The following is a 14946-nucleotide window of genomic DNA, read 5'->3' as shown; positions in this document are numbered from 1 at the left end:
GCAGGATGCTCACTACTCGGGACACTCTCCGCACCCGGCCAGGCGGTGGGGAGCAGCGCAGTGAAACTGCGGCTAATTATGAACCACGACTATAAAACGTTTGTCAGTGAATAACTTGTAGTCCTGCCAGCTGGACGGGCCTGCCAAGCTGTGGGAAACGCAGATCATTTACTCCAGCCTTCACCGGAGCAGTTGGCTTTGACCCTCTTGGGATTTCAGGCATCCAGATTACATATGTACTTACATAACAGAGTCTGGGGACAAGACATCGGTCTTCACACTCCACTAGTAGCATTCTGTGCACATCACAAGAGGCGTGTAGGGGACGTTGTGGCTAATGCGACTCTAAACAGGAGTTTACTACTTTCCTACTGCAGTTCTGAAAACTGAGGCCCATTACCACTGATACCAGAAGTACGCGCAACACCTGTCTGGGTCTATGAAATGGCACAAATCTGTATAAAAACATTAATGTGGTGTTAAAAAAAACAAAAAAACATTTTTCAGACCATAAGACGCACCTAGGTTTTGGAGGAGGAAATTAGGAGATAAAAAATTTGAAGCAAAAAATGTGGTAAATTCTGTACTTAATGTCCCCAATCCTGGTAAATACTGTCCCCTCATCCCCATTGTGGTAATCATGGCCCCCTCATCCCTATCCTGATGCACATGGCCCCCTCATCCCCATCCTGGTAGGAATGGTCCCCCTCATCCCTATCTTGGTATGCACGGCCCCATCATCCCTATCCTGGAATGCATGGCCCCCTCATCCCTATCCTGGTGTGCATGGCCCCCTCATCCCTATCCTGGTGTGCATGGCCCCCTCATCCCTATCCTGGTATGCATGGCCCCCTCATCCCTATCCTGGTATGCATGGCCCCCTCATCCCTATCCTGGTATGCATGGCCCCCTCATCCCTATCCTGGTGTGCATGGCCCCCTCATCCCTATCCTGGTATGCATGGCCCCCTCATCCCTATCCTGGTGTTCATGGCCCCCTCATCCCTATCCTGGTGTGCATGGCCCCCTCATCCCTATCCTGGTGTGCATGGCCCCCTCATCCCTATCCTGGTGTGCATGGCCCCCTCATCCCTATCCTGGTGTGCATGGCCCCCTCATACCTATCCTGGTGTGCATGGCCCCCTCACTCCTATCCTAGCATACATGGCCCCTGTTGTGAATTCTGCTCTTGGGTTCCCTCCAGTGGTTGTAGGTGGGAATGCAGTTGTCTCTGAGTCGCAGTCCTGGCCAGGTGTATCTGCTGATTGCAGTTCTGACTGGGATATTTAGGTGTGCAGGATTCATTAGTCCTTGCCAGTTGTCAATGTTTCTTCTGAAGTGTTGGATCACTTTCTGGCTTCTCCTGCTCAGCTGTCAATTCAGCAAAGATAAGTGTCTGGTTTTGTTTCTGTGGCACACATGCACTGTGCTTATATTCTGTGCTATTCATTTGTTTTTCTCTTGTCCAGCTTAGACTGTGTCAGTGTTTTCTCAGTCTTGTTGGATTCTCTGGAGTTGCAGATATACGCTCCACATCTTTAGTTAGATGGTGGAGTTTTTGTATTTTCTGCTGTGGATATTTTTGGAAGGATTTTTAATACTGACCGCTTAGTATCCTGTCCTATCCTTTCCTATTTAGCTAGTGTGTGCCTCATTTGCTAAATCCTGTTTCCTGCCTGCTTGTGTCTTTTCCTCTACTACTCACAGTCAATATTTGTGGGGGGCTGCCTATCCTTTGGGGTTCTGCTCTGAGGCAAGGTAGAAATTCCTATTTCCATCTATAGGGGTATTTAGTCCTTCGGCTGTGTCGAGGTGTCTAGGTTTTGTTAGGCACACCCCACGGCTACTTCTAGTTGCGGTGATAAGATCAGGGTTTGCGGTCAGTATAGTTACCACCTACTCCAGTGAAAGTTTCCATGTTGCTCCAAGGTCACCTGATCATAACAGGCCCCATCCCTATTCTGGTATGATTGGCCCCCATCCCAGTCCTGGTGTACATGGCCCCATCCTTATTATTGGCCTCCACCTCCATCTTGGTATGCATGGCCCCATCAGAAAAAAGAAAAGAAAAAGAGCAGTGAGTATTCATTGCTCTTCAGTAGCGTGCACAGTGTCAGCCGGAGCCTTCCTGCAGCTGCTGGCGGTCACGTGTGCCACTACTTAAGAGAAATGAATATTCACCTCTCTGGGCGTGGAGAGAGGTGAATATTCATTTCTGGTGTGCATGGCCTCCTCATCCCTATTCCTGGTGTACGTGGCTCCTCATCCCCATCCTGGTAAGCATGCCTCCTCATCCCTATCTTGGTGTGCATGGCCCCCTCATCCCTATCCTGGTGTGCATGGCCCCCTCATCCCTATCCTGGTGTGCAAGGCCCCCTCAGTGTCAGCCGGAGCCTTCCTGCAGCTGCTGGCGGTCACGTGTGCCACTACTTAAGAGAAATGAATATTCACCTCTCTGGGCGTGGAGAGAGGTGAATATTCATTTCTTGTATGTAGGGGCAAACGTGACTGCCTGGCAGCTGCAGGAAGGCTCCGGCTGACGTTGTGCACGCTACTGAAGAGCAATGAATACTCTCTACACGCACAGTCCGGGCATTGGGAGCAGTGAGTATTCCGACAGCTGTGCTCTGCTTGTGAGCAGTGCATGACGTCCCTGCCATGCGCTGCTTACAAGCATAAATCAGCCTCTGGCATCTGAACAACATGCTGTGAGGGAGCGCCGGGAAGGTAAGTGTAATTTTTTATTTTTTTTGTTAATGTTTTCTGATGGGGCCATGCATACCAGGATGAAGGTGGGTGGGGGCGAATCATACCAAAATGCTATTAAAGAGAAATGAATATGAATTGCGCTCCATGCCCATGGGTGTGGAATGCAGTGAATATTCATTTCTCTCTAGCAGCGGGCACAGGAGTTAGCTGCAGACGTCAGCTCCTGCCTCCTGTGACCCGCTGCTCCGCAGATGCCACTTCCCCGTCTCCCCACCACAGCCAAAGTCGGTATCCGGACTGTAAGACGCTCCCCCCCCCCCCCCCCTTTTTCCTCTATATTTTTGGAGGAAAAAAGTGCATCCTATAGACTGAAAAATACGGTATGTAAATAAGTAAATGTCACTTTATTGATTCCCCCTTCTCTCTCATTCCTACACTTTCCATAGTGCTGTACTTCTCTGCGTTCCCTGGACAAACATGTGAGAGCTGCAGCCAATCACTGGCTGCAGAGGGGATGAGTTGCTCATTTCTGTGGCCAGTGATTGGCTGCAAGAAATAAAGAGACCAGCTGGGGGAAGGGGAAATGTTTAGAACGGGAGCAGCACAGAATAGGTAGGGCAAGGATGACTTCAGTTGGTACTTTACATTATTCTGAAGAGATTTGTTTTTTTATAATTAGAGGGATTGTCCGATGAAAATAAATTATAATCTGTTGGCTAGGTGATAATTTACTGATTGGTGATGGTCTGACTGCTGGGACCAGAATTTATCAGCACAAAAGAGAATTTTTATCCCCAACTGGGCACTTTTATTCTAGCTACAAAAAAATAGCGGAAGATCAGATGCTGAAAGGCCGTTCAATTTTTATCCAATGGGGCTGCAGAAAAAGAGGAGCCTCGTTCCTGCCGGTCAATGCAAAAAATTAAAGTTAAAAATCGTCCTCGATAAAAATAGTGTAATTTGTTGAAGGCAATCAACGGAAGCCAAAAACAATCAACCAACTGAAGGTTGGTTTCCAAATCACCCCAAAAATCAAAGGAAAATGACAGGTGGAGCCAATTTATTGTAAATTTCAACATGTAAGTCATAATTTGATTCTGTAGTGTGTGGCCCCCGCGTGCCTGTATACACTTCTAACAACGTCTAGGCATGGTCCTGATGAGATGTGGGGTGGAGTCCTGGAGAACCTCCTCCAGCACCAGGATTAGGCTATCAGTGAGCTCATACAATGACTTGTGACACTTGGCGGTGTTAGATGCACTGGCACACAATGTCCCAAAGGTTCTCCAAGGATTTACGTCTGGGAAAAGTACAGAGCCAGTCAGTGGCATCAACGCCTTCATCATCCAGAACCTGCCTACATACTTAGGCCACATGAGACCTGCCATTATTTCTCCACCAGGGTTTCACTGATCATCACATGAAGGTTAGTGCAACCTTAGATGGACCCACTGCTCAGACCATCACTGACCCACTTCCAAAGAAGTCATGCTGGATGATGAGGCACGGCTTCACGACTGTCACACGTGCTCAGCGTGAACCTGCAGTCATCTGTGAAGAGATTGGGGCACTAATGGCTGACCTGTGAATTCTAGCGTTCAATCAAGAGGTACAAAGCAAGGCTATGAGTACAGGTCTCATTATAGGTCTTCAGGCAATCATGGAGTAATTTTTGAAAGTTTGGTCAGAAGCACACCAGTAGCACGCAGGAGCTCATTTTGTAGGACTCAAGCTCTGCCCAACCGGTTCCTCTTCACGCAAAGAAGGAAATAAGGATCTTAGTTTTGGGTTGATGCCCTTCTACAGCCCTGTCCTGTTCTCCTTGTATTTTGGTATCTGTATCATACTCTTGAGACTTTGCTGGGAAACACAACAAACCTTCTTGTGTTGGCATGTAAAGATGTACCATCCTGGCGGAGCTGGACTACCTGTGCAACCTCAATGGCCTCCAGGAACCGCCTCACGCTGCCATTAGTGACATGGACAAGAACAAAACGCTAAACTAGAGAATATCAGTTGTGAAGACACAAGAGAGCAGTTGTCTGTGGCCACCACCTAAAAACCGTTCTTTCTTTAGGAGTCCTCTCTAGTGCTCACTTTTATTTGCACCATATCGGACGACAATGAGTCACCATCACTTTTACCTCCCGACTGGAGACACCGATATCTCTGAAGATTCATTGACTTGGGGTTATCAATTCACAACATGAAATATTCAACATCAGAAAAATAGCTGTAGACTTACGTGATGAAATCTAGGAAACTGGCAAGAGGCTCGTAGGACTGATTCCTCATGTGTCTGAACTCGACCACCATCTTTTCCTTCAGCTTGTCGTCAATAACAGAGACCGCCAGTGGCGAGGCTTCATTAGCCAGAAATGTCCCATAGTCTGTACTCTGAAGATGGAGCTTGAGATCTGCAGGACAGAACAGAGGAGAAAGGCACATCACAGAGAGTCCGTCACTACATTCCTGCCATGTTTTCTTCAGTAACGAGCCATATTCCCAATGAAATAATCATTCCGGTGCGTCGGATCTCGGAGCGCAGCATTCTGCAATCCTGGATATTCCCACCAGGAACGTATAAAGAAGGTGACAACTGAGTGTTATTAGTTGGTGGTGTCCATATATACCCCACCCCATCAGTGCTTTTATAACCAGACTCCGTAGGGACACACGCCTCGGACAAGCGGTTGGTAACACCCAGTTGTCAATTATTCTTACATTTCTAGGAAGATTAACAGAGGAAAAGCACCATGCATTGTTCTAGAAAATATGAGTTATACAAGTATTTACTATAAAGGACAAGTCTGCAGTGGCCACAGATCAAAAAGAGTAACCGCCATTGTAATTTTTCCATTTCCATAATCAATATTACAGGAGAAAATGTAAAAATAAAAATGTTGTAATATATCTTCTTAGAGAAATCCGCTGCCTCCTGGACAAGTGCAGTGAAAAGGTGGAAATCTGCAGCAAACTCGAGACAAATCCACAAAAAGCCGAACAAGTGCTCCCATGGATGGGAGAGTCGGGAAAGATGGCTGATGGCCAAAAGTCGGCCGAAACATTGTTCAGACAACAGCCATCTAATGTGCATGGCAGGCTAAAGATGACTGCTTTACATAAAGGGTTGTCCGGTTCAAATCAATCAGTCTGCAGTCACACTGCGTAGCTACAGACTTAAGAATCCTCGCAGCGCCGTTTTCCGACCCGGGACCTGAGGGTATGTATGCGTTATACATACTCCCGGCCAGTGGGTGTGGCCTCGCTCATATACCTGTATGGAGCGATGCCACACCCTCTAGTCGGACACGCCCACTGGCCGACCGCGTCACTGAGGAGGAGCAACACCTTGAAATACGTGTCCGTAAACTGAGATTCTGGTTTGGTTTTTATTACACGTCATATGGCACGGATGAACGTCAGCTGAACCCATTGATATTTATGGGATCAGTCAACAGTTTAATGTACGGGGGCTCCTGACAGATGATGCCGGGGCAGATATGTATCCAGCAAGTGCAATCTTTGACGGCAGGTCTTTTAGAGATAAGCCACAGCCAGAGATGTCTGACAATGGCTCCCTGATACAGAACAAAGAATTGGGACGTGGGTGATTGCTGCCGGCTGAACTAACCAGTGAACCATTGTTCCTATAGCTATAAAAAGTGTAAGGGTGGCTTCAGCCCGCAGTTGTGCTCAGCAGTGCATTGACCGCTTCCACAAGCTGATGAGCTGCTTAGAACGATGATCTTAAGCAAACAAAAAGATAATTCCACCCGACAAGCGGACAACTGACCCCTCATCTCCTTACCCGACAGGCGAGCGGGTGCTCCCATCACCCGCCAAGCGGGCGCCTGATCCCAACACCTGGCAAGCGGGCGCCTGCTCCCAACACTCGACAAGCGGGCGCCTGATCCCATCACCCAACAAACGAGAGCAGTGTGATCGGCCGCCTGTTTACAATGCAGATTCGGATCATGTAAAGGTAGAGCAATGAAATCTAATCTGTTCTGATGGATTAGATATTCTTTTCCTTATTTGGATGGCCCGATGTGGGAATTCTATTTGGCAGAAAGATAGCGGCATATATGGGAAGGAGGCAGTACAGTCAGAAACTCCTCACTGCACATCAACGTGAAAACACCATCCTCATCATCAAGCATGGTGGTGGCAGCATCATGCTGTGGGGATGCTTTTCTTCAGCAGGGACAGGGAAGCTGCTCATAGTTGATGTGAAGATGGAGCTAAATAAAAGGCTATCCTGGAGGAAAACCTGTTAAGAGAATGCACAAGACCAGAGACTGGGGCGTAGGTTCACCTACCAGCAGGACAACGACCCTAAATATACTGCCAGAGCCACAATGGATGATAATTTGGATGATCAAAGCATATTCATGTGTGTGAATGGCACAAAGTCCAAACCAATTGCTGTTCACAGACACCTCCATCCAATCTCCTGAGCTAGAGCGAGAGTGCAATGAATGGACAAAAATGTCACCTCCAGAAGAGCAAAGCAGGTAGGGACAGACCCCAGAAGTATTACAGCACTAAAGACGGTCCTACAAAGTAATGACATGTAAAGTTTGTGGATGTAACGTGAAAAAAAGTGTGGAAAAGTTTATGGGGTATGAATAATTTTTCAAGACAGTATAATACCATGAATCACATATAAGATATTGGACAGACCCTGTACAGATCAGATGGCCCCGTCTAGATGGCACAAGATGATCAGTGATGTTTGCAAACAAGCGGCAAGAATAATTAAACGCAAACGAAGTTCTAGGAAAGATTAATATCAAACCGGTTGGCACGCAACACTGGCTCCACCGCGCACGTCTACTGAAATACAATCAGACGCTGGGCCTAGAACGCTAGAAATATATACAAAATATTCCTCGATGGACCATTACAAGGAGATGGAATTGCCTGGCTGATTTCTACAAGTTAATGAGGCAGATCTTGTCTCGTTCATACACGGGTGACTATTAATTGCATTCTTTCTTGATACTTATCAAGGAACAGGTATGTCATCTGCAAACAGCACTTATTAACGGAAAATTACTGAATAAAACAACCATGGGAACCAAGAAGAGAAATTAATAGTGAGGATCTTACAAGGTGCCACAGACAACAGCACTGCTAGCTGCATAGATCCGGAGGTCATTTAAAGGGCTGCTCCACTACTTTTAAATTGATGCAGCACCTGGCATCAGTGTAACAGTAATCTTAATGAATCACTAATAGGAGTGGCTCAGCAGTGCCTGGCAACTTTCCGCATCCCTTAAATAAGTGGACAACCATTTTAAGATTGTGAATTCTATGTTATTTCCAGCTGAACTGACACAGAGAACCTGTGTCTGGTGTCAGGATTTTGCAGAAAGAAACATAGGAAATAAGTGTTACCAACAAAAGGAAATAAAAGGCCATGATACATGTCATTATACGACAGCGTATGTCACTGCGTAATATAAACCATACCCCGCTCCTAGAAGCCATGCTTTTCAGCATTGGAGGTAGCATGGGAAAAAAAGCCTGGAACAAAATGTTCTTAGTTTGAACAGGCTTCACTCCCCGAGGGAAAGTGATGGAGAGAGGAGGTCAGCAATCTCACGTCAGTTGCACCAGATGTCAGGCGAGAAACGTCCAAAGGATCTGGTCTCGGAAAACTTAAGAAACGGGAGCGTTAGACCTGGGAAGCGTAGCCAAATAATGCCGTGATGACAGCTCATCAAGTGGAAGTGTCAAAAGTTTACACACGTCTACTCCTAACAGGACACACAATTAACACAGCCTCAGCCGAGAGGGGAAAAAAACTGCTCAGAAGGCAATTTTGTGCAATTTCTAGACCTTGCAAGACGCAGCCTATCCTCCTGATTGACAACTAAGCGGGCATTCCTATTCCCCCAGGACACAAGGGTGTGGTAAGACCCCCATCAAATTACATCAATCTCTGCTGATATAAACTGTCTAATGGGTTTAGCCCCGACAACCGATTGCCAGGGGAGTTAAGGATCCGGCACGTCTGATTTCAACCTGACGTTCTTTTTATTCTACGGGATAAGATGTATAGCTGCTCTCAAACAACACAGGAGCATTTGGTGTAGTGAGCGAGGGCTCCCATGCGTGGGAGAGGCGGCCGAGCGAGGGCTCCCATGCGTGGGAGGGGCGGCCGAGTGAGGGCTCCCATACGTGGGAGAAGCAGCCGAGCGAGGGCTCCCATGCCTGGGAGAGGCGGCCGAGCGAGGGCTCCCATGCGTGGGAGAGGCGGCCGAGTGAGGGCTCCCATGCGTGGGAGAAGCGGCCGAGTGAGGGCTCCCATGCGTGGGAGAAGCGGCCGAGTGAGGGCTCCCATGCCTGGAAGAGGCGGCCGAGCGAGGGCTCCCATGCGTGGGAGAAGCGGCCGAGCGAGGGCTCCCACACGTGGGAGAAGCGGCCGAGTGAGGGCTCCCACACGTGGGAGAAGCGGCCGAGTGAGGGCTCCCACACGTGGGAGAAGCGGCCGAGTGAGGGCTCCCACACGTGGGAGAAGCGGCCGAGTGAGGGCTCCCATACGTGGGAGAGGCGGCCAAGCCAGCTCTCCTGTGTATGAGGGATATGGTCTAACAAGCATTCCCGTAAATGAGGCGGCCTAACCAGCGCCGTCACAGACGGGAGAGGCGGCCTAACCCACGTCGCCATGGACAGGGGAGGCGGCCTAACCAGCGCCGCCACGGACGGGTGAGGCGGCCTAACCAGCGCTGCCACGGACGGGTGAGGCGGCCTAACCAGCGCCATCACGGACGGGTGAGGCGGCCTAACCAGCACTTCCACGTATGGGGGAGGTGGCTTTACTAGCACTTACATGTAAGAGGGAGATGGTCTAACAAGCGCTCGTGTACAGAAACGCCAGTCGAAAAGCATCATTTAGCAAAACCCATGTCATATGTATGGTGGACCTTAACTTTCAGACAAAAAGCCAAACTTCAACTGGATCTCCTCTGCACCCTTCAGAGCTGCTTCAAAGGCATTTCAAGCTAGGGCCCTGCTCTCTAATGAGAAAGGGCAAGAACCTCAAACAGCTGTCTACAGATGGATATCCCCGGTTTGGCTAATATCAATAATCATGTTTCAAGGCCCTATTACAGGTGACATGTTGACTTACAGGAAAGCTACCTATAGATGCCACACCTTCTTGAGAACTAATTTACATACTTCTTTCCAGGGTTGTGGCGTCAGTAACCCAAACCTCTGACTCCACAGCACTGGTCACTACTGAGCATGTACATAAAGTGCAGCACAGATTCATCTCAACTAAAAGCCGAGATCCTTAGATCAGGAACAGAACAGAAATTTATAGGACATTTCATAACTTTCCTAAATTCTTATGAATAAATTTACAGCGCATCCTACATTGTACTACTGTACCCAATGTATTATATATTTTAGGAGTTGGTCCATTTTATTCCAACTCCACCAAAAAAGACACCGACTGAATCCACAGCCCTGCTTCATCCCATAGAGCACTGCCTGTAAGACTCCATAAACCAGCTAGACGTGAGAATACCCCAGAGCAATTCCAGGCCTGTGGAAGGATGATCAAGCCCATGACCAGCTCCCAGCCGACCAGGACCAGCTCCCAGCCGACCAGGACCAGCTCCCAGCCGACCAGGACCAGCTCCCAGCCGACCAGGACCAGCTCCCAGCCGACCAGGACCAGCTCCCAGCCGACCAGGACCAGCTCCCAGCCGACCAGGACCAGCTCCCAGCCGACCAGGACCAGCTCCCAGCCGACCAGGACCAGCTCCCAGCCGACCACGACCATCTCAGAGCCGCCCACGACCATCTCAGAGCCGCCCACGACCATCTCAGAGCCGCCCATGAACATCTCAGAGCCGCCCATGACCATCTCAGAGCCGCCCATGACCATCTACTAGCCCATTGATATTGTCAATGTGAACAGAGAGCATCAATGGTTGTGACTTACATTGTACCCAAATGGTCTTCCAAAGTTGAATATCTGGCTCCATCACCACAGATGGACACTATATGGACAAAAGTATGGGGCCATGAACATGTTACACACACAGTATCTTCTATGACAGAGCTCATTCTATATCCACAGGAGTTAATGGGAACCCATCATCAGATTCATGCTGCCCAAACCACTGTCTGCACTATTAGGCAGTGTGTGCTCCACTCCAGCCAGATGTTTCTCTCTGAAACGCCCCAGCACACCGACAGCTCTCTGCCTATGTGTGCACTTAGTAAGAGACCCGTCAGTCACTGGGGTCAGGGTACGCGTCACGATGGTGGCTTCCTATTACGGGACCACACTGGTATCACCTCTAGAACAGGCCATTCTTTCCCAAAAGTCTGTAGAGTCCGATGACATGGCGCGCAGCTGGACCCGGGGCAATGGGACTGAACGAGTAACCTGAATTCAGTGGCTAAGTGTCCATATACTAGGGTCCACCATCGGCTGTTAGTGAAGGAGCCCATCAAGTATTACTAATGGGGCACATTTTTTCTTACCTTAAATTTCGTTCTGAACTCCAATAATATAAAACCAGTAAATTCTGTGCCATTCAGTTTAAGAAAAAACAGTCTACTGCATTTATCTACATGGGAGCGTATGGGGCGACAGACTTCTCCCAACGTTTCCATGCCTAGAAGGACCCCTTCATCAGTAATTAGTGAAACCCCAACATTTTGCTGAGGAATGTCATAAACCAATCCAATGTTATATTTCCACATTTATTGTAAGTATTCTACTTGTGTCGATAAAACACTGAGAGGCAAGTCCAATAGTAAGTCCAATAGTAACATCTGGCACTAGCTCATTGCCATGTATAAAATCCTGTAACATGTCACTTTAACTGAAGCAGTAGGAACACGAGCGTAGAGCTTTTCTGGACAATTTTGCTCAGTGCCAATATCCTGCCAAGTACAAGATCAGCAAACGGCTCCACGTTTCCTCTTTAAATCCAATTCCTAATCTTGGCTAATATAAAACATGTGTCCCCTGCATTATCTAATTGTACTGTGGATATATGATGTAGCAATACGGACCAATTCACACACCGTGCAATTCTGCCAAATGTCACACAAGAGGCCCAAATGAACACTGCTTCCTGCTAAAAAAAAAAAAAAAAAAAAAAAAAAAAAAAAAAAAAATCGCACCGCTACGTCAAGGTGCACCCAAATCGAGACGGTAAGGTTTTAATATTAGATCCATTTTTGGTGCACCTTGTTGTGGTTGGATGGCTTTTACTTGGTTTTGCTTCGTATAATTACCCAAAGCGAGTCACACCCCCTTGTAAGGACCATAAAAATTAACACTAAATAAAAAGGCCGCTCTCTGAAACCATATTGCAGAGTTTTAAAAAAAAAAAAAAAGGGAATACTTAGGGGGAACAGTGGGAATAAAATAAGATAAAAAATGGCCACTTATGACCTGGTGACTGTTCCTCTTTAACTTAAATGGTCAATTAGTACATTTACTATTTTGTCAGTCAGATTTTAAACTACTGAGAAATGCTGCATTTACACTAAGTCCTGTATAGCACGATTTGGAGGGGTCACCCTATGAGATGGATGAGGGTCCAACAGCCCAGTGATCAGCTGCTCGCAGGTCCTACAACAGCCAAAAGCTGGAAGATCACAGTTCCACACACTATAGTGACTGCTCTCTGGTGCTGCAGCTCAGCTCTGGTTCACTTTAATAGAAGCTGAGCTGCAGTATCCGAGCTCACTACACAACACAACCAGTCGATCCGTAGGGCTTGACAGGTGTTGAAACGACGCTGATCTGATGCCTAAGGGAAGAGTCAGAGGGCCGTATAGCTTGCACAAGGATCGCAGTGCAATGCTCGGAATAGCCGGCGGCTCTACTGGCCAGAGCATGAGAACATGTATTTCTATGTAGCTGTCATACTCGGGTCGGGAGAGCCGCCAGCCAGTCCGAGCACTGCGATGAGATCCTCGTCCAAGAACTGCGATGAGATCCTCGTCCAGGCACTGCGATGAGATCCTCGTCCAGGCACTGCGATGAGATCCTCGTCCAGGCACTGCGATGAGATCCTCGTCCAGGCACTGCGATGAGATCCTCGTCCAGGCACTGCGATGAGATCCTCGTCCAGGCACTGCGATGAGATCCTCGTCCAGGCACTGCGATGAGATCCTCGTCCAGGCACTGCGATGAGATCCTCGTCCAGGCACTGCGATGAGATCCTCGTCCAGGCACTGCGATGAGATCCTCGTCCAGGCACTGCGATGAGATCCTCGTCCAGGCACTGCGATGAGATCCTCGTCCAAGCACTGCGATGAGATCCTCGTCCAAGCACTGCGATGAGATCCTCGTCCGAGTTATATGGTAATCATAGCTCATCAATATCCAAGTCTTGGAAACTGCTTAGATGAGATTTTGAAACGGAAACTCCAAGTGTTTGAGAAGGATTTGGAAAGTTTCTGCCACAAGAACTTCATGGGAACATGCTCTTAAAGGGAAAACTTCAATGAAGCGAGCCCGAACCCACTAGTCTGGTTCCGCCCAGGAGTAAGCTCGTCGCACACTTGACCGCCATTCTTAGGGCACACACCGGCAAATCGTCGCAACCCCAGTGCGTGTTTTGGGGGGTTAAATAAGTCCGCAGCACACAGAGTGACTGCAGACTTGTAATTTTAGACCAGACAACCCCTTTAAGAGTAGTTACAATGCCAACTGTGCCCGTTTGTTAGGCAATCACAGCATGTGTTGCAGCTGTCGACCAGCCGCGAGACATGCAGCTGCGGGGACTAGAACATGCTATTTGAGCACGCAAAATTACCCAGTCAGCACCTGAGCATGCTCAGATAACACCTTACCCGATCATGGTCGCTCATCACTACTCATAGGATCTCCTGACACCGTAATTTATTAAAAGAAAAAGCGGATACAAAGTATATGTTATAAAATATATCCTTTTTTTTTCAGATGCCACCGTTTGCATCAGTCTTTTTTTTACAATATATGGAACTAGATACAAGCCAAGGATGTAAGTCATCTCAAGGTGGTAAATGCTGTCGGACCCAAATCCTGACTAGCAATTGTTGGAAAGGACTGCACAAGGCTAAAAGGGCTACTCTCATCATAGGTGGATATCATCGGATACAGCTAGTGAAGACAAGCAGTTTTTTGCAGCCGTTCTTGGCTTTTGAACACTTTTTCTCGGCTGGTTCAGGAGACAGACCAGACGAGAAAAAGCTGATGTCTAGCTGTCAAGCCCCGCGCTGAACATGGCCGGGATTAGAAGGTAACTGCTCACTCCAGCGATCCTGGTCGGCTTCAGGACAGTGCCAACAAGCTCAATAGAAAAGAAATGATGTGAAGCTGCGGTGGTCGGTCTCCTAGGCAACAAGCTGTAAACTAAAGTATCTCAATAACGACAGAACATTTTAATCCAACACACCCACAGATCAGCTGTTCGGGCAGTGGCCGGATGGAAGCCGTGTACAGCAGCCATAGCTTAGTAGTCGCAGACGAGTACTGCACTTTATCTCCCATTCCAATGAACTTTTTTGCAGCAGCCACAAAGCAATTTACAGTGCTGCTCTGTTCCACCCGTTTAGTTCCAGTCCATTGTTGGGTGTGCTGAACCCCCACAGATCTCATATCAATGAGTGATCCTAGGAATAGGTCAGCAATTGTTACCCCTTTACGTCAGATCTTGTTCAACCAATTGAAAATAATACAGGTCTTTATATCCCCCCGATCCATAAAATGATACTGGGAACATTGCGGCGAAGCTCGGGTCTGAATGTGATGCCCCCCCCATAGGCGCAGAGACCAGACCAGTCACAACGGGCTCCCAGGCAGACTTGGCACAATTCACAATGCTTAGGTGCAGCAGCTCCCTGATTTTCCCCTTTAACCCAATGCTCTGGTCTTTGTTGCGGGGCAGATGGGTCACATCTGAAAAGTGGGGTGACAGACGCAACCAAATCAGCCGACGAAAAGATAGAATACGATCCAAATGTGTAGTCAGCATAAGATGGGTCAAATCCAGAGATCAGCTTGTAAGCTGGGCAGGAGTACACCTTCAATACGAATAGTCAGGAGGAGGGCATCTTGGGATCAGCAGGTGGCCAGACCAACTACTTGGCCTAAACTAGTCAGGTTTGAAGTAAGGTCTCTGGCAGCGACACCGCCAGGTAGGTGGCAGTGGCCTCTGGCAGCGACACTCAGTGCTGCAGCAGTGAAGTCAGTATGCGCCAAGGGGAC

General features: G+C 48.2%; 1 protein-coding gene across 1 annotated transcript in view; it reads right to left on the bottom strand.

Annotated features, from left to right (window-relative positions):
* The window catches only part of ATP6V0D1 (ATPase H+ transporting V0 subunit d1), an 86913-nt gene that overhangs the window by 44863 nt on the left and 27104 nt on the right, over window positions 1-14946 (bottom strand). Inside the window, exon 2 of the mRNA XM_069740517.1 lies at window positions 4954-5125. Within this exon, the coding sequence (XP_069596618.1) occupies window positions 4954-5125 (172 nt within the window). The remainder of the gene's footprint in view (window positions 1-4953; window positions 5126-14946) is intronic.

Source organism: Ranitomeya imitator, chromosome 9 (genome assembly GCF_032444005.1).
Source record: "Ranitomeya imitator isolate aRanImi1 chromosome 9, aRanImi1.pri, whole genome shotgun sequence".
NCBI lineage: Eukaryota > Metazoa > Chordata > Amphibia > Anura > Dendrobatidae > Ranitomeya > Ranitomeya imitator.
Note: the sequence above shows the minus strand (reverse complement) of the source record. Positions and strands in the feature narration are given on the sequence as shown.